Source organism: Bos indicus x Bos taurus, chromosome 8, assembly GCF_003369695.1.
Source record: "Bos indicus x Bos taurus breed Angus x Brahman F1 hybrid chromosome 8, Bos_hybrid_MaternalHap_v2.0, whole genome shotgun sequence".
Lineage (NCBI taxonomy): Eukaryota > Metazoa > Chordata > Mammalia > Artiodactyla > Bovidae > Bos > Bos indicus x Bos taurus.
In genome coordinates, this window is record NC_040083.1 from 102,616,553 (window position 1) to 102,642,551 (window position 25,999).

General features: G+C 46.5%; 1 protein-coding gene across 3 annotated transcripts; it reads left to right on the forward strand.

The window, feature by feature from the left end:
* On the forward strand, nucleotides 1–24,559 carry BSPRY (B-box and SPRY domain containing). 3 transcript variants are annotated; one of them, XM_027550553.1, is made up of 6 exons: nucleotides 1–243; nucleotides 3,897–3,995; nucleotides 12,215–12,475; nucleotides 13,784–13,809; nucleotides 21,532–21,656; nucleotides 23,165–24,559. In XM_027550553.1, the coding sequence occupies exons 1-6, from the start codon at nucleotides 43–45 to the stop codon at nucleotides 23,689–23,691; spliced, it is 1,239 nt and encodes a 412-aa protein (XP_027406354.1). In that variant the 5' UTR covers nucleotides 1–42; the 3' UTR covers nucleotides 23,692–24,559. The 3 variants fall into 3 exon arrangements, with proteins under 3 accessions (XP_027406354.1, XP_027406355.1, XP_027406356.1); XM_027550554.1 differs by having other exon boundaries at nucleotides 13,787–13,809; XM_027550555.1 differs by having other exon boundaries at nucleotides 12,245–12,475.
* The last annotated feature ends 1,440 nt before the right edge of the window (nucleotides 24,560–25,999 follow it).

Genomic DNA, 25,999 nt, shown 5'->3' on the forward strand with positions numbered 1-25,999 from the left:
TCACCTGCGACAGGTGGAGCGGTCGGCGCCCGGCGCTCGGCCATGTCCGCGGAGGGCGCTGGGCAGGGGCCGGGGCCGGAGCCGGGGTCCGAGCCAGGGCCGATCTGCCCCGAACACGGCCAGGCTCTCAACTGGTTCTGCTGTTCCGAGCGACGGCTCGTGTGCGCCGCCTGCACGGGGCTGGGCGGCCGCTGCCGGGGGCACCGCATCCGCCGGGCCGAGAAGCGCGCGGAAGAGCTGCGGGTGAGCGGGCGTGGGCGCCGGCAGGCGGCGGGCTCCGGAAGAAGGGGGCGCCGTGTGGGGGGAGGCGCTGAGCCCCGGCAGGCGCCCGGCAGCGGGTCGGGGAGTCGTGGCTCCGCGAGAGGCACCGGCTGTAGAGCGAGGCGGTTGAGGGTGTGGCTTCTGGAGTCCAGCTGACCCGAGTTCGAGTCCCACCTCCATCAGGTCCTCCCTGTGAGTCTCGTAATCTCTGAGCCCCAGTGTCCTCATTTATAGTTTGGAGGCATTTATTAAACGTGTTGCTCGGTGGGGCTGCCTTTGGGCAGTGAAGGGCTCCGCTGCTCTAGGTGCCCGGGACAAAGCGTTCCCCGGCCACCGCCCCTTTGGAAACTTGATAAAACTCGGTCTCTCCTTGTTTCCTAGCCCCTCGACTTAAAGCTCCTCCCCTCATCCTCCCTTCAGCCTTCCTGGTGAGGTGACTTCTCTTCCCTTTCAGGATTGGTCTGGACTGTACTTGAAGCCGGTTTCACTTAGGTAAACGGAGGGGGCGGGGAGGATGTCAGGAGGTTCCTACTGGAACCCTTCACTTAGGCTTTCTTTCTCCTCACCTCCGCCTCCAGCTTGGCTTCCTGCCACCAACCTCCCCTGAGCTGCTGAGATTGGAGAGTCAAGTCACCATGGGGCTTCCTATCTCCTTCCACCCCACCTTTGGTCCCTGGGGGTTTCTTTGCAATTTGATTAACCTGCTGGATTCTCCCAACCTCTCCCTGGAGGTCTGCGCAGCTGTGACGCCTGAGGACTCAGACTGGACTGTTACACACACAACCGACAGGGTGCTGGGGAGAGGGATTCAGTTATCCAACAGCACTTGAAAAGCTCCTGGTGGGTAACAAGTAGGACCACCAAGTTGGTGATGATGAAAATAAGCTTGGATAATGTGGTATAGTGAACTGGCACGATGGATAGAAACTTTGCAAGTTCCAAAGCGCTTAAATAGCCATCATCTCATCCCATCCAGACCTTTGAAGGTTTGGTCCTACCTATCTTTAATAGATGAGGGAGCTAGCTGAAGCCCAGAACAGGGGAATAACTTTCTCAGGGTTCCAAATGTTCAGGGGCTGGACCAGAGGAGTCATTGACTAGGCCAGAGAAAAACCACCTCTTTGCGTCAGTGGTTGGAGGGAGGAAGTGATGCTAATGGGAGTGAGAACTTAATAAGACCTTTTTTTAAAAAGTTGCCATCAGGGCTGAATCTGAGTGGTAGAAGGGGTTGAAGCCTGGACCAGGGGAGCAAGCCTGCTATTTGCTTTGGAATGGACTCTGCGCGGGGCAGGGGGCTTTCCCTGAGCCCTCCAGAGGCCCCTAGCATATTCATCTTATTTGCCTGGAGGGCATGTGTCTTGCCTTCTCTCCTTCCAATTTTTAAAAAAAAAAATATTTTTAACTGTGCTGGGTCTTTGTTGCTGCCCAGGTTTTTCTCTGTTGGTGGCAAGTGGGGGCTATTCTCTAGTTGCAGTGTGTGGGCCTCTCACGGCAGTGGCCGCCTCTGTTGCAAAGCACAGGCTTCAGGGCACATGGGCTCAGTTGTTGTGGCTTCTGGGCTCCAGAGCACAGCCTCAGTGGCTGTGGCACACAGGCTTAGCTGCTCCGAGGCATGCAGGATCCTCTCGGACCAGGGATCAAACCGGAGTCTCTTGCACGGGCAGGCAGATTCTTCACCACTGAGCCACAGGGGAAGCCCCTGCCTCCAATTTTGAGTAAACTGTGGGTTCTTTGCAGACTTTCCTGTCCCACTGGTCAATCAAAGAAATTTTGCCCCAGGGCAAGATTGTTACTAAACTGGACAAAAACAAGGCCAGCTCAGCAACCTCTCTGTTACCTTCTGGATACCTGCCCTGTAGCTTTTCAGAAGCTAGTCTCACTTCCCTCAGTCCTGTGGTGTGTGGTGGCCACAGCTTTCTTCCAGTCAAGTCATTTCTTTAACTTGGTGTTTGGGCCAGTGAAGTGTAAGACTGAGTCCTGGTTGTGGAGGGAAGGATTTACAAGAACTGCCTGGAAGAGACAGTTGAGTCGCCCTTGGCAGATGGAACTGGGGCAAAGCTCTTAGGGGAAATGGTGGCAGAGCTGCTGCTTGGAAGTGCTCCAGCTGTTACCTGGAGAGGTGGAGTGGCAAAGCTGGGACCTGGCTGTCTCCATGGGCAAGTCACTTCTCTGTGGGCCTCCGTGTCTTCATTTCTAAAAACTCTCTCCTGGTCTCAGGGCCAATGCTCACAGCTTTGGGAGCAGTGAACTGCTGAAACTCTTGTGGCCAAAGAAGTGGGTGTTCATTCATTCAACAAATACTGAATATTTATTCAGGGCCTTCTATGTATAGAAACTCTCTTCTAGGTAGTAGGACACAGAGAACAAGTTAAAGTCATGATGCTTATGTTCCTGTAGGGGATGACAGCTACTAAAGAAGTAAACAGACTCATGATATACAATCAGGGAGTGATAAGTGCAAGGGAGAAAAAAAAGTAATGATATGAGGTGTGCGATGGTCAGGGAAGGCTTAAGTCTCCTTGGAGTCGAGGAACAAGACATAAATGGGAGACAGAAGGAGCAACAGGTGCAAAGGCACTGAGGTCGGGACAGGTTTAGTGTATTTATGGAACAGTAAGAAGGCCGGAGTAGGAGAAGAAATGGCAACCCACTCCAGTACTCTTGCCTTGAAAATCCCATGGACAGAGGAGCTTGGTGCAGGCTACTATTCACGGGGTCGCAAAGAGTCAGGCACGACTGAGTGACTTCACTTCACTTCACTTTAAGAAGGCCGGACTAGTAGGAGGACATTGGACAGAAAGGCAGAGTCCCACCAGGTAGGGCCTTGTTGGTTACAGTCTCACTGTGGGTGCATTGGAAAGCCATGAGAGGGTTTTGAGCTGGGATGTGACTTGATCTGATTTCCTTACCAAAGGTGGCAATGGCTAACGAGGAAGCTGGGAAGGTGGTCAAGAATAAAGGCCCTGTTAGGAGACTCTATCAGCAGTTCCTGTGGGAGATCATGGTGATCTGGGTTGAACAGCAGAAGTAAAGGTGACCATAAGTGGCCAGAAGAGAGAGAGAGAGACCTCAGAGAAGAGGCTGGTAGGACTCACTGATGGATTAGATGTGGGGTTGGAGAGTAACTCCTGGAGTTTTGGTCTGGGTAGCGAGATTGATGCTTGGAAGTACTGTTAATGAATGGGGATTCCTTGGGGAAGAGCAGCTTAGGAAGCCATGTTTTTGTGCTCAGTTGCAGGTGTGGACAGTTAGGGGGCTGGATATGAAGGAAGAGTGAGTGTATGTAAGAAAGTGCTTATGATGGGCCATGGGATTTGAGGATCAAGAGGGAAGCAAGGCCACAAAAAGGGATGATGGACAGTGAAAAGTGCTAAGAGTAATGTACTGGTGACTCCATCTAAGCTGAAGGATTGTTGGAGATTCTAGAGTGTGTGATCTAGGATGGAAAGTGGTGGGGAGGATGTGGGATCCTTGAAGATTTTGGAAGTGGCATAGTTTTCAATAATGATGAGTTCCGAGATATGACCATGGGAGTAGGTGGCTGAGGTGGGGTAAAAGGGAAAAAAAAAATCACTGGAACGGAGAGAATGGACCAACTGTGGATCCAAATACCATGGATGTCATCTGTGTTGCAGAACAAGATTGTGGACCAGTGTGAGAGGCTGCAGTTACAGAGTGCTACCATCACCAAATATGTGGCTGACGTCCTGCCAGGGAAGAACCAGAGAGCAGTGGTAGGTAATTTTTCCCCTTCCCCCTCCTCTGGCCCGCCTCCTAGGATAAGCTCTCAGCCTTAGGGGCTTGAACCAGTCTAGAGTTCCTTCCCAACCTCCCAGACCCATTGTGCTACTGACAAAGCTGGATGCTCAGGAAGGATGGTTTCCTCTTTCTTGGTTTTACATCTGGGCAGAGTGGGTTGTTCCTAGAATGCATTTGATGCAAAGACTGATTTAAAAATAACTTTCTTCAGGTAAAAGATCAGATGAGTCTTCTATCATTTTAATTATTTTGTGCTCAGCCCCAGTATTATAAAATAACCAATGGCTTTTACATTGCACATTCTTTATGACAGTCTTAGGCAGTAGGTGGTAGTAACATCCCTGTTTACAGACGGAGAAATGGGTCCCGCAGAGGTTAGCTGACTCACAGAGTCAGTTCTGTGAGCTGGATGTCTGACTCCCAGGTGATCCCTCTGCAGCACCTCACTAGTGCGTGCGTGCCAAGTCGTGTCCAACTCTATGGACTGTAGCCCACCATGGTTCCTTTATCCACAAGACTCTCCAGGAAAGCATACTGGAGTGGATTGCCATGCCCCCCTCCAAGGGATCTTTCTGACCCGGGGATCAAACCTGTGTCTCTTGCATGTCCTGCACTGGCAGGCAAGTCCTTTACCTCTAGTGCCGCCTGGGAGGCCCACAGCGCCTCACTGCCCACCCTTTATTCAGTGGACGCATTGCTGCTGCTGCCTCTTAGTCTCAAGTGTGCCCTTCAAGGGCAGGGGCTATGAGTTTCTTCCTGCACACCCCTGCCCTCCTTCCCCAAAAGTACATGGAGCAGACATGGCACTATTTTAGTCAAAAAATAAATGATTTTGATCGCAAGGAATAGAGTCTAGTTGAACTACTGATAGCATAAGCAAAACAGAATTTCTTGGATTTTAGATACACGAGTCTTTCAGAACCTAAAGGGGATGAGAAGCAGGAACAAACAAGCCGCTAGAAGTCCAGGCAGCTGTTCTCTGTCCATCTCTGCTTCTCTTTGCATGATGTTTTCTCTTTTTCTTCATCCTTCTCCTTTTCCTGTCTTAACTGCACTGGCTAGGACCTCAGCGCAGTGTCAAATAGAAGCTTTCGTAGCAGGTGCTGATTTTGAAGGGAATACTTACAACATTTTTGCCATTTATTTGATTATTTAACAAACCTGTGTAAGCACCTGCCACACACCAAGCACAATCGGTCTATGTGCTAGAGGTTCCACAGTGAATAAAACATGGGAAAATTCTTGTTTTCGTGAAGCCTGCATTCTAGTCAGGGGAGGGTGTGTGTGTGTGTGTGTGTGTGTGCATATTTAGTCATGTCTGACTCTTTGTGACCCTGTGGACTGTAGCCTGCTAGGTTCCTTTGTCTGTGGTATTTTCTAGGCAAGAATACTGGAATGGGTTGCTACTACCTACTCCAGAGGATCTTCCCCACCCAGGGACTGAACCCCTGCACTGGAAGGCAGGTTCTTTACCAGCTGAGCCACCAGTGGAGAGGGCTAATAACAAATAAAATATATGCTGTGTCAAAAGGTGATAACCTCTATGGAGAAATAGAACGCAGGCAGGGGGTGGGTCATGTTGAGGATGGGGTTGTGATCAGGAATCGCCTAATTAAGGAGATTGATATTTGTACAAAATTTCCAAGAGGTGAGGGAATGCACTGTATATCCTGGGGAAGAGTGTTCCCAAAAGAGAAAAGGCAAGTGCAAAAACCCTGAGATGGGAGCGTGCCTGACATGTTGGAGCAGAGTAAACAAGAAGACAAAGGAGATGAAGTCAGAGAGCAGTGCATGGAGCTAGGTAGAATCCTCACGGGTCACACAGAGACTTTGCTTTTTATCTGGGGAAGGCAGGAAGTTATCAGAAGTAAGATGATATGACTTAAGATTTAAAAGGAGTGGCTGCTGTGTTGAGAAGTGACCATAGGCAGCAAAAGTAAAAACAGGGAGACTGGTGAGGAAGTGTTGCATTAATCCAGGTGAGAGTTGAGAGGGGTTTGGACCTGAGTGAGTGTGGTAGGAATGGTGAAACGCAGCATATATTAATATATACTTTCTGAGGGAAGAAAGAGCAGGATTTGCAGATGGATTGGATGTAGGCTTTGTGAGAGAAAGGGAGGAGGGATCAGGTTGACTTTTTTTTTTGATGTGAGAAACTGGAGGGATGGAGCAGCCGTTTACCAAGGTGGGGAAGGATTGCGTGCAGAGTGATGGTTGGAGGAGACTAGAGTTCAGTTTTGTACATGTTAGGTTGGAGATGACTATTAGGCATTCAAGTTAAGATGTTGAGTAGATGGCTGGGTACACAAGTTAGGAGAGGGCTGGGCCAGAGACGTAAATGTATTAGTGTATAAGTGAGGGTGGGGCTTCCTGTGTAGCTCAGTTGGTAAAGAATCTGCCTGCAATGCTGGAGACCTGGGTTTGATTCCTGGGTCGGGAAGATCCCCTGGAGAAGGAAATGGCAACCCACTCCAGTATTCTTGCCTGGAGAATCCCATGGACGGAGGAGCCTGGCGGGCTGCAGTCCATCGGGTCGCCAAGAGTCGGACACGACTTAGTGCACTGTCTTTTTTTTTTTTTTTTCAAATAAGTGAGAGTATAAAGTGAAAGTCATAGGAAATGATGAGATCACTAAGTGAGTAGAATACAGATAGAAAAGAGCAGGGGTCCAAGGACTGAGCTCTAGAGCACTCTGACATCTAACCATTGAGTAGACGTCTGAGCCACCAGGGAAGCCCAATTGAGTAGATAGGAACAAGCAAAGTAGACCAAGAAGAAAGCAATCGGTAAATAGGAATAAAACAGTTAATAAGAGTGTTGTGCCGCACAATAGGTTTCAAGGAGGTGGGTTCAGATTTTGCAGAGAGATCAAGTCAGGGGAGACATGAGAATGGACTCTTCAGTAACATGCTCCTCGGAGATCCTGACAAGAGGAGTTTGGTAGAGTATTGTGGTAAAAGTGTGATCAGAGTGAATTTCAGAGAGAGTAGAAAAAGAGCAATTTGAGATAGTTGGCACAGATGACTCTTGAGGAATTTTGCTGTAGAAGGAAGCTGAGAAATGGGATGATAGTGGAGAGAGATATGCCATCAAGAGATAGTGGAGGGGGATGTCCATCAAGAGATGGATATGCTATCAACAAGCAAGCAAATGTTTGTTGCTTGGTTTTTAAGATGCGGGAAATGACTCTGTGTGTGTATGCTGATGGGAATTGCCCAGTAGAGAGGGGAAAATTAATGATGCAGGAAAAGGGGACAGTTGGTTTAGCAGAGGGGGTGGGAGCTAGTAAATAAGTGGAAGTATTGGCCAGAGGTGAGAGCACAGGCAGTTTATCCACAGAAATAGGGAAGACAGAGTGTTTGAGCACAGGTGCAGGTAGATGGGTAGGTGATGTGCAGAGGTTGTTGAAGTTCTCTTCTGAAAGCTTCTGATTGCTTCTCTTTTCCCTTCTGATTACATCTATTTTCCATTATTATTTCCTCTTTATGATTTTTTCCTTCTGATTTTTTTTTGGGATTTACTCTGTAGTTTGTTAACTTCCCGAGTTGAACACAGCCTATTGATTTTAGTCTTTTTTCATTTTCAAAGTGAGCATTTAAGCTATATATTTCCTTCTAGGTATTGATAGAGGGATATCCCACAATTTTGATGTAGTATTTTCAGTTTCACTCAGTTATAAGTATTTTTAAATCTTTACTATGACTTTTTCCTTGTGCTATGAGTTATCAGATTTTTAATTATTTTATTATTAATTATTTGTACTTTAAAATTTTCAAATATATGTTTTTACCTTTTACATTAGTATCAGTATCTTAGTTCCCAGACTAGGGATCAAATTTGTGCCCCCTGCATTGGCATCTCAGAGCCTTAACCACCAGACCTCCAGGGAAGTCCATAATTAAGCTTATTAATAAGTTCAGATCTTCTCTATATTTACTATTTTTTTGATTGCCAGATTTTTTGATTACTGGCAAAGGGCATTTACATTTTCACACTATGCTGTGAATTTGCCTATTTTTCCTTATAATTTTGTCAATTCTTTCTATATTCTTGGTACTATTTATTAAGTGTATATATTTAAATTTGTTATATATTCCTGGTAAAACATCCCTTTTGTCACTTTTCAGTGACAGTACTCTTGCCTGGAAAATCCCATGGACAGAGGAGCCTGGTAGGCTGCAGTCCATGGGGTCGCTAACAGTCAGACATGACTGAGCGACTTCACTTTCACTTTCCACTTTCATGCATTGGAGAAGGAAATGGCAACCCACTCCAGTGTTCTTGCCTGGAGAATCCCAGGGACAGGGGAGCCTGGTGGGCTGCCGTCTCTGGGGTTGCACAGAGTCAGACACCACTGAAGTGACTTAGCAGCAGTAGCAGTGACATTTTATGAACAGGAATCCTTTTTGCCTTCAAGACTGTTTTGTCTTTTACTCATTACTAGACCAACAAGTGTTTTCTGGATATATCAGTTTCTTTTCTTTTACTTCCAACTTCTTATGTTGTTTCAGGTGTGTTTTAGAAACTGGATTTTGTTTCCTTTTTTAAAAAGTCCAGGGCTTCCCTGGAGAAGGCAATGGCACCCTACTCCAGTACTCTTGCCTGGAAAGTCCCATGGATGGAGGCGCCTGGTAGGCTGCAGCCCATGGGGTCGCTAAGTTGGACACGACTGAGTGACTTCACTTTCACTTTTCGCTTTCATACTTTGGAGAAGGAAATGGCAACCCACTCCACTGTTCTTGCCTGGAGAATCCCAGGGACGGGGAAGTCTGGTGGGCTGCCGTCTATGGGGTCACACAGAGTCGGAAACAGCTGACACGACTTAGCAACAACAACAAGGGCTTCCCTGGTGGCTCAGTGGTAAAGAATTCTGCCTGTCCATGCAGGAGACACAGGTTTGATCCCTGATCTGGGGAGATCCCACATGCCATGGGGCAATTAATCACCTGTGCTACACCTATTGAGCCTGTGCTCTAGAGCCCAGGAACTGCAACTATTGAGGCCATGCACCACAGTTACTGAAGCCTGCGCCCCTAGAGCCCCTGCTCTGCAATGAAAGAAGCCCCGGCAATGAGAAGCCTGAACTGCACAGTGAGCCCTGCCGGCAGCAGTTAGAGAAAAGCCCGCACAGCAACAAAGATGCAGCACAGTCATAAATAAATAAATAACATTTTAAAGAAAGGTTAAAAAAATACTTATAAAAAAAGTCCAAGCTGATAATCCCTGCCTTTTAACTAGCCAAGTTTAATCAATCTTAGATTTATGGCTGTCATTTTATGTTTTCTGTGTATGCTTAGTCATGCCTGACTCTTTGTGACTCGATGGACTGTAGCCTGCCAGGTTCCTCTGTCCATGGAATTACCCAGGCAAGAATTCTGGAGGTGGTTTCCATTTCCTACTCTGGGGATCTTCCTGACCCAGGGATCGAACCCACGTCTTTTGCATCTCCTGCATTGGCAGGTGGAGTCTTTACCACTAGCCACCTGGGAAGCCTGTTTTCTATGTAGTCCACTTTTATAATTTTTTAAAATTAATTTTTACTGGAGTATAGTTGATTTACAATGTTGTGTTAGTTTCTGCTATACAGCTAAGTGAATCAGTTGTACATATACACAAATCCACTTTTTAGATTCCATTGTCATACAGGTCATTACAGAGGACTGAGCAGAGTTCTCTGTGCTGTATAGTAGGTTCTGATAGTTATCTGCTGTGTATACAGTAGTGTGTCTATGTCAATGCCAACCTCCCAGTTTATCCTTCCCCTGCTGCAGTCCACTTTTTCTGTGCTTTTTTTCCTTCCTTTCCTCCCTTCTTTTGAGTTAATCAACCCCTCCTCCCTTCTTTTTCCCTGTCCTAGCTTGAAAGTTGTATATTCTATTTATGGTCTCTTTTTGGTCCCCTTAAGAATTTTTTAATTAATTAGAAAAATAATTTTTTTTTTTACTATGCTGGGACTTCATTGCTGCATACAAGTTTTCTCTAGTTGCTGTGTGCAGGGTTCATTTTAAAGCACATCTTTTAATAATTCCCTCATCTGTAGAAAGTTTTCCCTTTATTTTAAAATCAGAGAGGTCTTTATTGTACTTTTGTTTTTGTATGATGGTTTACATGAGTGTACAAATCTAAAGTAAATCACAAGCCCCATTCAGAGCAGCCAGTTGAGTCCCCAGCTCTTGATTACACTGGTCTTCCCTTTCCTTTCTACTTTTGGACTCCAAGGGATTCCCTTTTCTAAGCTGCCAGAAGTAGCTTCACTTTAAAAGGATGCTTTGGTCTATTTTTCCAGCATTTCTGTGTTTTGGTCTATGTGTGCATTAGTCACCCAGTCATGTCTGACTCTTTGCGACCCTGTGGACTGTAGCCCACCAGGCTCCTCTGTCCATGGGATTCTCCAGTCTAGGTTGAATACTGGAGCGGGTTGCCATGCCCTCCTCCAGGGATCTTCCCAAGCCAGGGACCAATCCTAGGTTTCCCACATTGCAGGTTCTTTACCATCTGAGCCACCAGGGAAGCCCGTGTTTTGGTCTAGGAGGGATTTTAGTTTCTTCAGGCATATCTTTGGAAAGCAAATTTTTTTTTTTCCCTGGGAATGACTCAAGAAGCATGTTGAAATTGACTGCAGCCTTCTTGTCAGGGAGTATCTAATGCATCTTGGGTCTGTTCTTGATCCTGTTCATACAGTACAAACGGGACTGCAGAGACCCACCCGTGGGAAAGGTATTGAGGTGGGCTAGAGAGAGGAGCAAGAGCTAATGATACCAAATACGTATGTGCCAGGCTTTGTTCTTCTTATATATATTGACTCACTTGACCCTCAAAGTAGCCTTATGAGGTTGGTACTATTAGTATCTTCATTTGATAGATTAGAAAATTGAGGCCCAGGGAAGATAAGTTAATAATAGTTAATAATAGTTAATAAATAGAACAGCTAATATTTAAACCTAGGCGCTGTCTCTACAGCCTAATTTCCTAACCACTGTGTTATGTTGCCTCCAAAGAACACTGGACTTGGAATCTGAACCCCTGGGTTCACTCAGCCATTCACTCAGGCCGTCTCTCTTCTCCTTGGGGCACATTGTGGGTCTCAGTCTCTTCTGAGAAACAGGCCTAACTGTCCCCTCATTGTACAAGGCAGGTCTTTAGGGGCAGGAAACAAGGAGAGCCACTGACGAGCCCCAACTTTCTGGCATGAGGGAAATAGTTTAACCCTCAGTTGTCTGGCAAGAGAGCAGGAGCTTCAGACAACAGTGCCATGGGGAGGATGGGTCATCAGACGGCACTGATGGAGGGGAAGAGTGCTGGGCTGAGAGTCAGGAGAACTGGGCTCTAGACCCTGCTTTGCCACTGACTGGCATGTGAGCACCACCAAGAGATTTTTGGCTTAAGTTGGAAAGAACTTTTCCTGTCAATCGTTCAGTAAATATTTGAGCACCTGCTCCTTGCCAGACACTGTGCTAGTTGCTAGGGGACACATGCTAAATTCATTGACTTAGAATTTATTTCTGCCCTCTTGTGTGGCAGATTAAGAATTCTACCATGGAAGCAATTGGAATAGACAGATTTGGGAAGTAATGAGCTTTTTGTCCTTAGACATGGTCCAAATAGATGGTTCCCTCATAGCTCAATTGATAAAAAATCTGCCTGCAGTGCAGGAGACCTGGGTTTGATTCCTGGGTCGGAAAGACCCCCTGGAGAAGGAAATGGCAACCCACTCCAGTATTCTTACCTGGAGAATCCCATGGACAAAGGAGCCTAGGAATCCATGGCTTTGCAAGAGTTGGACATGACTTAGCGGCTAAACCACCACCATGGTCCAAATAAGAACTGGACTACTGTTTGTGTGCGTTCTGTTGATGATAGACTTTTTAGGCCTTTCTGCTCTGCATTTCTATGATTCTCTGACCTGGTCTCTTGAACTTGGGGATCCTAACTGTGAAATAAGCAAGTAATTTCAGCTGGATCTTTGAGTCCTGCCCAGCACGTACATTCTGTCATCTTAGCTCCATGAGTTGTGGCCTGGATGTCTGGATCTCAGCATTCTTTTCCCTGAACCACATTTGGGAAAATCTTAGGGCTTGGGTGTTTTAAGCACTATTACTACCCTTACTGTACCCATGTCAGACGTGGCTAATCAATCTTAGCACTTCTTCTGGCTGAGCTCCAACCCTCCTAATCTTGCCTGGGGCTATGCCAGGACCCAACTGCTTGTTTAATTCTGGGTCAGAGCACGGCCAGCGCAGCTCGGGAACTGGTCATCCAGCGGCTGGGTCTGGTGAGGAGTTTGTGCGAGAGCGAGGAGCAGAGGTTGCTGGAACAGGTGCATGGCGAAGAGGAGCGGGCCCACCAGAGTATCCTGACGCAGCGAGTACACTGGGCCGAGGCGCTGCAGAAGCTGGACACCATCCGCGGCAGCCTGGTGGACATGCTCACTCATCTGGATGACCTCCAGTTGATTGTAAGTTAGGCGGGGGTGAGGACACCACAAGTTGACCAGATTCCGCCAAAGTCTGAAAATGAGAATGTTTTATTGGTATGAGGTGGGTGGAAAATGATAATTTGGAACCAGGATGAGACAGGGCAATATTACTAATGGGGATTTTTTTTTTTTTTTTCAACTGGTAACTGTTCTTTCAGTAGTGAGCAAATATTTACTAAGAGCCTAATGTATGCTAAGCATTGTGTTATCTATGCGTGTTGTTAGTTGCTCAGCTGTGTCTGATTCTATGCAACCCTATGGACTGTAGCCCACCAGGCTCCTTTGTCCATGGAACTCTCCAGGAAAGAATACAGGAGTTGGTTGCCATTTCCTTCTTCAGGGGATCTTCCTAACCCAGGGATCAAACCCGGGTCTCCTGCATTTCAGGCGGACTCTACCATCTGAGCCATCTGGAAAGCCCTAAGAGTGGAGGTACAGGATATGGCTGTCAGCAACTCACAGCCTTGTAGAAGAGGCGAATATATAAACTGATAATTAAGACATGGAGGGATATGTGCTATGGTAGGGGGCATTGCTGGGAGCTGGGGCCCCTGCAGTCCTGGCTTGAGGCAGGTGGTAGTCAGGGAAGCCTCCCTGAATGAAACGACTTAAAGGCTGATGTCTCAAAGACAAGTCATAGCTTTGTAAAAGGAAGTGGGGAGAGGGAGAGAGTCCAGAAGCTTGCAGAGAGAACATTGCACTGACAAGAGGTCTGCTGCAAATACAGAGCTCATCCTCACTCCCACCACCCGGAAATCACAATCTAATATGTTTAAGGTGACGGTGTGACATCTCAGTAGATGCGCCACGCAGAGAAATGAGAATGTGGAACAACATTGTTGTGTTCAAGTTGCCCCTCTCGTGCAGTCATGGTTTCTGTGGCTGTCCCAGATCGCGCGTTCATTTTGTCACACAGCTGTCACGTGCCGAGCACATTCTGTCCCAAACGCTGGGAGGGTCACAACAGAAAATTCAACGAGTCCCGTCCATTGAGCCGCTGGGCGATGAAATGCTGGGTAAATAGGTGATTGTCCGGAAGTGTAGTCTGAGGGAAACCTAGGGTGCCACGGGGCTCAGGGCACAGAGGGATTCACTTTGAGTGCGTGATGGGAGAGGTCTGTGAAGAAGGACCCATAAAACTTGTGCAGGGTCTTAAAGAAGGAGTGGATGTTTTTATTCTAGAATTTCTCTCCACGTGGAGCCCTCCATGCAAGTTAATCATAGTCAAGTCTTGACGACCTGCTGGGTTTCTGGTGCCAAGCCTGACTTTGTTTTCTTTTCTCGCAGCAGAAGGAGCAGGAGATTTTTGAGAGGTGAGTATGGGCCTGGCATTTGCCTGGGCAGTCGTGGGAGCCATGGCCCCTGACCTCTCCGAAGTCTGCCACGTCCATTGCTGTCCGGCCTCACCGCTCCTGGGGGGAAGCTCAGGGTGGGCAGCTGAGTGGCTTCCCTGAAGCCAGGCTTGGGGCTTGTCATGGGCTTTCTTAAACATTATCCTATTAAAAAAACAGTCACCCGGCTGGGAGGGTTTCACCACCTCCATCTACAGATGAGAATGCTGAGGCTCAAAGAGGGGAAGGGACTTGTCTAAGCCCCTGCGCTGGGGCTTGGACCCACAGCTGACACCTGACCCAGTTCTGTCTTCTCTACTTCATTCCCCTTTTCTCTAATGAAAGAATCTGAAATCTAAGTCTGCGTTACCAGGAAAATTCTATTTTAATTATGCAGTAATAAAAGAATTTCACCAGGCCCTACCTGAGTTCTGAAAAGTCTTGAAAGGTTCTGAGACCCAAGAGCCAGAGGAAGTGGCCAAGACGTGATAATTTTCCAGGCAAAGAAATTAAATTCTTACCCTGCGTGTGTGAGATTTCAGAGCTCACAGACACAATGTGTGCTTGGGGAGCACAGTCCATTCTTCTTTATTTTTATAAAGACAGCAGTATAGATATCAATGGCAACATATGTACATGGGAGAAAAAAATAATTTTCACCAGTAGAAAATGATTTAAAATGAAAAATGTCTCTATCACGTCTTCCCAATTCTGTTTCTGAATCATGATCAGCTTTAACAGTTACATGTGTGTCTTATAGGCTTTCCCGTGTTTAATCACAAAAGAGTGTGGGGGATTTTTCCCTTCTTAAAATTTTGTTTTGAAAGCACAGATGGGATCACCTTATATTTGTTTATAACTTATCAGGCTATCTATCCTGGTACATTTAGATTTACTTCACTTTTTGGGAAGTCTAAAGTATTCCGTGGTATAGACGTTCCTAAATTTAGCTTACTGTCTCCTTATGATCTTTTCCACACTTCTCCTAGTCTCTCTCTCTTTTTTTTCTTTCTTTAATTTATTTACTTGGCTGCGCCCGGTCTTAGTTGCAGCGAGATTTCCCGAATGTGGTTCAGGGAAAGAATGCTGAGATCCAGACATCCAGGCCACATCTCATGGAGCTAAGATGACAGAATGAAAGTGCTGGGAAGGACTCAAAGGTCCAGCTGGAATCCAGCAAACTCTTGGTTGTGGCATGTGGGATCTAGTTCCCTGACCAGGGATCAAACCTGGGCCCTCTGCGTTGGGAGCTCGAAATCTTAACCACTGGACCACCAGGGAAGTCCCTCTCCTCATCTTTTTCTCTTTTATCTTCATCATCTTCCTCTAATACAGTCTGTCCTCAATATCAAGCTGATCTGATTTCTTAAAAAATTCTTTATTTTTGGTTTTAAAATATTTCATAGGTATAGAAAAGTTGCTAAAGTAGTATAATAAACTTAGAAATACTAATTGATATCAGTTAGCCACATTTGCTCTCTGTTTCTTGTGTCTCTTTCTTCCTGTCTATCTAGTGTATATATACAGAAAAACTTGTTTTTTCTGACCTATTTGAGAGTAAGTTGCAGATAGCATGACTTTTTATCTTATCACCTACTTCAACATGAATCTCCAAAAAACAGACATTCTCTTACATACCACAGTATAATTATTAAATTCAGGAAATCCCATGTCCACATAACGCTATTATCTAATATATATAGTCTGTATTCAAATGTTGCCAATTGTACTAAAAATGTTCTTAATAATTGTCTTTGGAATCCCATTACCCCCCATACCCAATCCATCTGATCTCTTCATCTGTAATTTTTCCTTCACCCTTTTCCCCCCTAAACACTTTTTCAGAGTCTAGGACAGTTTTATAGAATATCCCTCAATTTGAGTTTATCTAATGTTACCTCATGATTAGGTTCAGGTTGTACATTTCAAGCAAGAGTATCTCATACGTGATGTCCTCAGTCTGTCTGTCATACCAGGGGGCATTGATGTCATTTTGTCCCATTATCAGAGATGTTACCTTTTTAAATTTAAGTATAATTGACATCCAGCCTTATATTAGTTTGTTTAAATTGAAGTATAGTTGATGTATAATATATAAGTGTACAAAATACTGGCTCACAATTTTTAAAGGCTGTACTCCATTTGTAGTTATTATAAAATATTGGCTATAATATTTCCTATGTTGTACAATGTATGCTTGTTGCTTCTTTTATACATAATAGTTGGTACTTCCTAATCCCCTACCCCTATCTTCCCTCCTCCTTTCTCTCTATTCGTAACCACTAGTTCTGTACATCTGTGTTCTCTATTTCTCTCTGTTTCTTTTTTTGTTATAGCCATTAGTTTGTTGTATTTTTTTAGATTCCACATATAAGTGGTATACAGTATTTTTCTTTCTCTAGCTGACTTACTTCACTTGGCAGAATTCCCTCCAAATCCACTCATATTGTTGCAGATGGCAAAACTTCATTCTTTTTTACGCTGAGTAATACTGTGTTATATATATATACATCTTTATCCATTCATCTGTCGATGGACATTTAGGTATCTTATATTCTTGGCAGTTATATGTAATGCCACTGTGAACATTGGAGTGCATGTGTCTTTTTGAATTATGTTTTCGTGTGTGTGTGTGTATGTATATGGGGCTTCCCTTATAGCTCAGCTGGTAAAGAATCTGCATGTAATGCAGGAGACCTGGGTTTGATCCTTGGGTTGGGAAGATCCCTTGGAGAAGAGAACGGCTACCCACTCCAGTATTCTGGCCTGGAGAAGCTTACATATCTTGGCAGTTATAAATAATGCCACTGTGAACATCGGGGTGCATGTGTCTTTTTGGGGGTGTGTGTGTATGTATAGACCCAGTAATACAGTTGCTGGGTCATATGGTAGTTCTGTTTTCAGTTGGGTTTTTTTTTTTTTTGAGAAACCTCCATATTCCACAGTGACTGCAGCAGTTTACATTCCTACTACAGTATATGAGAATCTGTTTTCCCCACATCCTCACCGTTTCTTATTTGTGTTCTTTTTGATGACAGTCATTCTGACAGCTGGGAGGTGATAGCTCACTGTGGTTCTGGCTAGCATTTCCCTGACGATTAGTGATGTTGAGCATTTTTTCAGGTGCCTGTTGGCTATCTGTATGTCCTCTTTGGAAAAATGTGTATTCAGGTCTTCTGCCCATTTTTGTTTTTGTTTATTCTCTGGGAGGACAGGGTTTGGCTGCACCATGTGGCTTGCGGGATCTTAGTTCCCCCACCAGGGACTGAATCCCAGTCCCCTGCAGTGGAAGTGTGGAATAACCACTGCACTTCCAGGGAGTTCCCTTTCTGCCCATTTTTTAATTGAGTTTTTGTTTTTTCAATGTTGAGTTGTATGAGTTTTTATATATTTGGCTATTAACCCCTTACTGGTCGTATAATCTGCAAATATTTTCTCCCAATTAGGTTGTCCTTTCATTTTGTTGATAGTTTCCTTTGCTCTGCAAAAGCTTTTAAGTTTAATTAAGCCCCATTTGTTTTTTTGTTTTTACTTCCTTTGCTTTAGGAGACAGGTCCAAAAAAATATTGCTACATGGAACTTCTCTGAGAGACTCCATGCTTCCAGCACAGGGTTCTCAGGTTTGATCCCTTGTTGGGGAACTAATATCCCACATGCTGCACAATGTGGCCAAAAAACAGACAAAAAAATGCTATAATTTATGTCAAAGAGTGTTCTTATGTTTCCTTCTGGGTGTTTTTTGGTTTCTAGTCTTCCATTTAGGTCTTTAATCCATTTTGAACTTAGTATATGGTGTTAGAGAATGTTCTAGTTTCATTCTTTTACATGTAGCTGTCCAGTTTTCCCAGCACCGCTATTGAAGAGACTGTATTTTCTCCGTTGTATCTTCTTGCTTTCTTCATCGTAGATCGTTGTTGTTGTGCGTAGTTGCTCAGTCGTCTCCGACTCTTTGCGACACCATGGACTGTAGCCTGCCAGGCTCCTCTGTCCATGGGGATTCTCCAGGCAAGAATAGTGGAGTGGGTTGCCATGCCCTCCTCCAGGGGATCTTCCCAACCCAGGGATGAAACCCAGGTCTCCTGCATTGCAGGCAGATTCTTTACCATCGGAGCCTCCAGGGAAGCCCAGGGCCTTGTACGTCAAGATAAGGAAACAATTATTTTGACTGTTATTACTATTGTTGGGAATGTGAAAAACAGTAGAGTTTTAGCAAATCATCTGATCAACCCCTTAATCAAGGGGAAAGACTGAGCCAGAGAGGGATAGATATTTGCCTAAGGTCACAGCAAGTCAGCAACACTGCTAGGACTAGAACCCAAACCTCCAGATCCTCTGTTCAGTACTTCCTTCCACTGCTTAGATGTACTTGGATTTTTCAAGAATCTGATTTTGGTGAACCTCTACAGCTCAGGGCAAAGACAGGACAGAGCAGCCTGGTCCTACTTGTCTTAAAACCTACCAGAGCCCCAGATGATAATGCCCACCTGGGTGGAGAGCCAGTGACAGGTTCCTGACTCAGTGCACAGAAAACAAATTTCTCATCGTAGATTAGCTGACCATAAATGTGTGGGTTTATTTCTAGGCTTTCTATTCTGTTCCATTGATCCATGTGTCTGTCTCTGTCTTGATTATTGTAGCTTTGTAGTATAGTCTGAAGTCAGGGAGCGTGAGTCCTCCAGCCTTGTTCTTTCTCATGATTGTTTGGCTATTTGAGGTCTTTTGTGTTTCCATACAAATTTTAAAGTTATTTGTCTAGTTCTGTGAAAAATGCCTTTGGTATTTTGATAGGGATTACACTGAATTTGTAGATTGCTTTGGGTAGTATGGTAATTTTAACAATATTAATTCCTCCAATCCAAGAACATGGTGTATCTTTCCAACTGTTGGTATCATCTTCAATTTCTCTCATCAATGTCTTATATTTTCTGTGTATAGGCCTTTTACCTCCTTATGTAGGTTTACTCTTAAGAATTTTATTCTTTTTATGTGATAGCAAATGGGACTATGTCCTTAATTTCTCTTTCTGATAGTTCATTGTCAAGTGTATAGAAATGTAACAGATTTCTGTATGTCAATTTTGTATCCTGTAACTTTACTAAATCTATTGATGAGCTCTGGTAGTTTTCTGGTGGCATCTTTAGGGTTTTCAATGTATAGTATCATGTCATCTGCAAACAGTGACAGTTTTACTTCTCCTTTCTCATTTGGAGTCCTTTACTGTTACTTTTTTCTCTTGTCTGATTGCTGTGTCTAGGACTTTGTTTATTCTTTCACTTATTTAGTCTCAACATAGACTCATAGATTCTTATTTTATTCAGTGCATTGTAATCTATTACTTCTATTATTAATTTTGATCTTCAAACTGTCCCAGATTTGGCCAGTAGGAGCCCCTTCAAGCCAGATCCTGTGGTCCTTCTGACAACGCTTCATCATTCTTAGAGCACTTTCTTGCTTTCCGGCACAAGAAGATATCCTAGGCACAGCTTCTTTTCCTGCCCCAGCCCTGGAATCAGCTATTTCTCCAGGGAGTCTTGGTTCCTTTTAGTGGTGAAGAGTATTTAAAAACCAAGATTTAGGCTTTAGGTGTGTTCCCTGCTACTGATGCATTGCTTCCAAGCCTTCTCAGTGGACAGCAGGCAGAGATGGGGAGTGTGTGTGCACATAACTTTTTTATTCCTGAGTTTGTATCACAACTTCTAATTTCAGTCAAACACCACAGGGTTTTTCCTATGCCTTTCCTTATTCTGTCTTTATGTAGTTCTTCTTTCACAGTGAGAACTGTGGCTCCCAGCAACAGCAATATATCTATTCATTTGTTCAGTCCTACAATACACTAACAGTTGTTTGAGTTGCAAAACCCATAGTATGGTAGACAAACCCACTAGGAGAGTTCAGGGTTTGTTTGTAGTGCTTTGTGCTTCTAGACTGAGGGTGCGTACTCTCAAAGTAGAGTTGGCCCTCCATTTCCATGGGCTCCCCACCTTTAGATTCAACCAACCAAGGGTTTGAGTGTTTTTGAATCTGCAGATGGGGAACTGCAGATACAGAGAGCTGACTGCAAAGGATTTGAATGCCCCATGGATTTTAGTACCCCTGGGCGTCCTGGGACCAATCCCCCTAGGACATGGAGGGTCGATTATACTGTTTTCAAAACCTGTTTGTCGGTCCCTAAGGTTGTTTCCACGTCTGTGGCTGAGCTCAGCCCTAGTCTGCCGTGACAGAAGGCCATGCTGCACAGACCGGGTGTTCTGGTCCTGGCCCAGGCCCTGGTGCGTGCCAGCCCCATTTCATTCCCACTTCTTTGGGGTCACGAGTTTTCTCTTCCATGGCATGAGGCAGCTGGACCAGCCAATTCTCTAGACTCTAGTGTCTGTAACTGGCCTCAGATTTGCTCTGATGATGACTCAGCACTGCTGACACCACCTTCTCCTCTTTCCTCCTCATCTGGTGGCTGGGACTTCTCCAGAGCCAGCCTCAGTGCTTTGAGAAGATGGCAACAGAGCCTTTCTTGTCCCAACCACAAAGAGTCTTTGTAACTAGAGTCTGCTCTCAGCTTTCCTAGGGCTCTGTTCACCTCGCTCCTCTCAAGCCAGGACAATCGGTGCCAGTCTTAAAAAAAAAAAGAGCTGGCATCCATGAGGAGATGTGCTCACCCTCTAGCCTCCTCCTCTGATTGTGGACAGAGCCACGAAATCTGGGGAGGAGAGCGTGTGTTCTCACTTCTTTGCTGCCTGAGCTCAAAGCTACCTTCAGGATTAGAGGCAGAGGGAAGGTTCTTTCTCAGAAGCCAGATCAGAGGTCTGCTAGGCCCTAAGGTGAATCCTCACTCTGAAGGGCCTCACAGCCCTTCAGACTTCACTTCAGGTCAAGGGTAAGACAATGGTGCCTGGACCCCAGTCTGGGTTTTTTTTGTTTCTGCAGAGTAGCAAGACTTAAATCCAGGTTCTTCTTTTTAGCTGAGTGCTTTCTCTGAATCTCGATTCCTTCCTGTCCAATGAAGTAACAACTGCCTCCCAAGTTAGAGCAAAGATCCTGAGATTCTACATAGAGATAGCAAGCCTAGAGCTCGGCTGCTAAACACATGACAATACTCCCCTCCTAGGCATCTTGTGTTCCCAAATCTCTTCCAGAAAACCCATTCCCTGCTGCGAGCTGAAAAGAGGTGGCTATTGGGAGCAAAGTGCTATGATTACTTTATGGTTGGGTGATAACCGATCATTTCTTCTTATGTGACTCCTGAGGGGTGTTTGATTTAAGAGCAGAGGAATGGCTGTACCTTCTGACCATACCAATAGGTTTTGCTGTAGTAGATTTTGAAGGAAAGCGAGATTTTTCTCTATGCACGCTGGTGGAGCAGAAAGACCGTGGTACAAGAGGCTTAGATCCTCCTTGTAGCTCTGGTCCTCCTCCCAGCTAACTCATGAGAGACACCGGTGACTTGCTTTCCCCACAGAACACATTGACACCAAGTATTCCCTTCCCTATAAACCATGTGCCTTGCTGGAATTAAGGCTCCAAGGCATAGAGGGAATGCCCACCTTCTCTTCTGGCTCCAGCCCCTTCTCTTTGGGGGCTCCTATGTGGGCCCTGGCCATTCTTGCTGTCACCCTCATGGGAAAAGGATTTTACTTCCGTCCCCCTCCTGTATTGATCCAGATGCGTTTCCAGAACCTCCCTAAATCTCTTTTTTTTTTCCTGCACAAGGACCGAGGAAGCAGAGGGCATTTTGGATCCCAAGGAGTCGGAAAAGTTAAACTTTAATGAGAAGTGCACTCGGAGTCCATTACTGACCCAACTCTGGGCAACAGCCATTCTCGGATCCCTCTCAGGTTAGGAACTGCTGGAGCCAGGCTCCTGTCTGGGTGGGCTTTGCTGCTACATCACACTGGGGACTGGTGTGTCTGGCATCGTAGGTTAAGCAACCAGTGATGCTGGATGCAGGCTTGTCAATGGAGCCTAAATTCTGGACAGGGTTGGGGCAGCTGGGCCAGGTCCTCTCTGTTTCCAGACCAGCCTGCTCTGTGGTTGGGTCTGGGATAAATCCTGTTCCCAGAAATCACATCCTCCTCATGTTCTACCCTACTGCAATAGCTCAGTACTATTTCTTAGAAACCTAGTTTCTCTTTAAGGAGCCGCAGGAGTTACAGGTTTGGTCCCTGGGTCAGAAAGATCCCCTCGAGGAAGGCATGGCAACCCACTCCAGTATTCTTGCCTGGAGAATTCCATGGACAGAGAAGCCTGGTGAGCTACAGTCCGTAGGGTCACAGAGAATCAGAACACAACTGAAGCAATTTGGCACATGCAATTGATGTGGCCAGTTGGAGAGCATCTGGAGCAAGAATTGAGCTTCCTGGATTAGTCTCACTCCCTTGACATTGACTCAGGCCAGTGGTGGGTCTGGCCTTGCGCTGTATACTCGGGCCACAGAGGTGGACGTGACGTGGATTCCTGCCTCTTGGAATTCCCCCACTGGGAGGGTTCTCAAAGCAGGTCTCCCCCAAACTAAATGGAAGCTTCCACATTGCCTGTTGTAGTATTTTCACAGTTCACAGAAAGGCTAAGTTAATGGATTGAATTCTTCTCAATTCTAACCCTCCCTCCCTGCACATTCTCCTTAAAATGTTAGTGCAAGCTACAGCTTCTAGATTCTGAAATCCAGTGGTGCCTGATTTGCCTGCAGTCCCATTTACTTAGTTGTTGGAAACTGCATATCTGATGCTTTCAAGCTTTCAGGAACCATGTCACTAGGACAAGTCTGATCTGGATACTGCGTATGCCCAACTAGGGTGCACTACAATCAGTGAATGAAAGTTGATCAGTTGTGTCTGACTCTTTGCAACCCCATGGACTTTTAGCCTGCCAGGCTCCTCTGTCCATGGAATTCTCCAGGCCAGAATACTAGAGTAGCGATTCCCTTCTCCAGGGGAATCTTCCCAACCCAGGTCTCCCGCATTGCAGGCAGATTCTTTACCATCTGAGCCACCAGGGAAGCCCAATCAGTGCCAATGCTAAATGTAGGAACAATATGCTGGGTCTTCATTTGGCCCCTGCCACTAACTTGGTATGTGACCTTGGGCAACTCGCTTCTCCTCTCTGGGCCTTATTTCTATCACTGTTAATGCTTGGTTATTTACAGGTATCATCTCATTTGATCCTCACATCCACCCTGTGTTAAGTCCTGTTCTGATCCCCACTTTTATAGATGAGAAATCTGAGGCTCAGAGAGAGTAAATGGCTTTACCTCCCAGTGAGTGGTGAGGAAGCCCTTTGCTACCTGGCAGGACCAGGTCAGGGCTGAGGGTGGGCCTTGGGCAACTCAGAGAATTCTTTCTGGCAGGCACAGAGGACGTGCGTATGGATGAGAGGACGGTCAGCCCCTTCTTGCAACTGTCAGATGATCGGAGGACCCTGACCTTCAATGCCAAGAAGTCCAAGGCCTGTGCAGATGGCCCAGAGCGCTTTGACCACTGGCCCAATGCCCTGGCTGACACGTCTTTCCAGGCTGGGCTGCACGCCTGGACGGTAAACGTCCAGAACAGTTGTGCGTACAAGGTGGGCGTGGCCTTAGGCCAGCTGCCCCGCAAGGGTTCTGGCAGTGACTCTCGTCTGGGCTGCAATGCCTTCTCCTGGGTCTTCTCCCGCTATGGCCAGGAGTTCCGTTTCTCACACGACGGGCAGCACGAGCCCCTGGCGCTGCTGCGTTGCCCAGCTCAGCTGGGGGTGCTGCTGGACTTGCAGGCACAGGAGCTACTGTTCTATGAGCCTGCCTCGGGGACCGTGCTCCACATCCACCATGCGTCTTTCCCTGGGCCCCTCTTCCCGGTCTTTGCTGTGGCTGACCAGACCATTTCCATCGTCCACTGACCTGCAGCTACTGGGAGGCCAGGTGTCCCTCCCCACCACCCTTTCAGGCCATGTTTCTACCCAGTGTCTTCTTCCCAAATGCTGCCTGTGCCCCATGAGCAGCTTTAGTGGGGAATATGGGTCCAACCATTAAATGCTGGGTATTTGGGGGAATCCACTACTCCCTGAGGCTTGGTTTCCCAAATCCACCGTCCATCTGCTCCTCTGAGGGTGTCTCATTTGCCCCTTTAGCACTGGTATCCAGCATGGTGCCTGGTGCAGAGTGAGCATGTGATAAACGTGATCAGTGAGTGGACATATGGACTGATGGATGGATGGACCGGTGGATGTATGGAGGGACAAGTGACCGGATGCATGTTGTAGGCTCTTCTGGAGAACTCCTACCCCCAGGAGACCCCATCCTCTGGCAGAAAATCTTATGGCTGAAGCTCTTTCATTCCCTCTATTCGGTGCTTCTCCATCCTTTTCATGACATGGCACAGAGAAAATATTTTTCTAGCACACAAGGACAACCTGGAAGGGATTTAGAACTCCTGCCAGGTTGCTGTTGGCCAGAGGAGTCTGGCCTCTGTCCTCCCCCAGGTTTTACCTAGATACTCGGGAGACTCAGGGGATCCTGTCTCCAGGTAGCCTGCCTGCAACACACCCATCGGAAACACTGCCTGACTAGGCAGAGCTCCAGCCAGTGCCCACCTGTGGTCACAGGGACGAACTTCTTTCCCAACTGTAGCTGTACATGCCATCACCTAATGCCTTCTCTAATACAGTGAGACCAGGGTGAGGCCTTCAAACCAGAAAGAGCCAAGGGAAAAAGAGGGCCAGCCTTAGAGAACATGTACATTATTAAAGACTTTAAAACACTGAAAAATTTATTCTGTGTTCTTTGTTGGTAATTGGCCAAATCCCCCAGGTGCCAGCTCATATCTAGTGTTGTGTTTGCTGGGAAATGAATGTCTTCACCCCCTATCCACGCTCCCAGATCCAAGCAGGAGCTCAGCACACACAGCTGAAAGGGCCTGGGACAGGGTTCTGGGCCCTGCATTGCTGAGACCATGGTCAAGTCCCTTCCTTCCTCTGAGGAGGTCACTGAGAACAGTGGTCCTCCATTTTGTTTCACCTGCGAACACCGTCCCAGGGCAGTCTTACCTGCAACTTACCTGTAAGACTCTTGGGCTCAAAGATGGAGGACAGGGCCTTCCCCACTCTGAAGTTCCTTCAGTAATTTACTAACACTGGGTGGGTCAAACCAACTTTTTCGGTTGACATGACTTCTGAGGCCCTTGCAGCTCTGAAACTACAGCTCATGACCTTTGAGTCCTCACTGCTTGACAACTGGAAATTAATGTTTAGTCACCTGGCCTTGGCACTAAGCCCAAAGAAGACAGATCCACAAGAGGTTTGGCCAAGTCTAAGAACAGCTTCCTGTTTTTGCCTGAGCACAGACTCGCTTAAAACCTAGGTCAAAGCCATTTCTTCTACACGGCACCTAAAGGTCTTCATGCTATTCTCCCCTCCCCCAGCTACCAATCTACCTTCCCACAGCAGCCTTGGGTCCACAGTTCATGGGCCTGCTCCCAAGAGTGCCCCTCTTATCTGTCTGCCCATCTGTGGGCCACTCCCAGTTCAGGGTCCACTCCAGAGCTCTCCCCAGCTATTGGCACGAGGACATACCCTGTGTATGTGCCTGTCTGTGCCTTTTACCTGTAGTACCCCGGACTTGGCACTAGACAGGGCACAGGTGTCCAGTAAACACCAAGTAGAGAGAAGCATGAAGGGGGAAAGACAGGAAGAGACACGGAATTTCTCCAATGAGCCCCCCCCCCCCCCCACTTTCCTGCACTCCTGCCAGTTGAGCTCCAGTCCCTGTTCCCTGTGCTTTCCCACCACCCCCCCACCCCCCCACTATCCCTGTGACCAGGGTGCCCTTCAGCACTGCCATCCTTAGGACATCTTCTCTATTCTCCCTGGATCTCCACGGCATCATGTCTCGTGACACAGATCACTTTCTACTAGAAGTCAGGCCAATGGGCTCTGGAGTCAGACCAGCCTAAAGAGAACCCCAGCTCCTGCAGGTACTAGCTGTGACTCAGGCAGGCTACCTAACCCACAAATCCATTTCCTCATCTGTAAGGTGGAAGTCACACTTGCAAGGCCCACGAGTTATGTATACATACATAAGGCCCTGGCAGAGTATTTAACACACTGCAGGCCTACATCAGCTGCAATCGGTGTGTTCCTTGTCTAAAACTTCCTTCAGGGAATTCTCTGAAGACCCGGGGTTCGATCCGTAGTCAAGGAACTAAGTAAG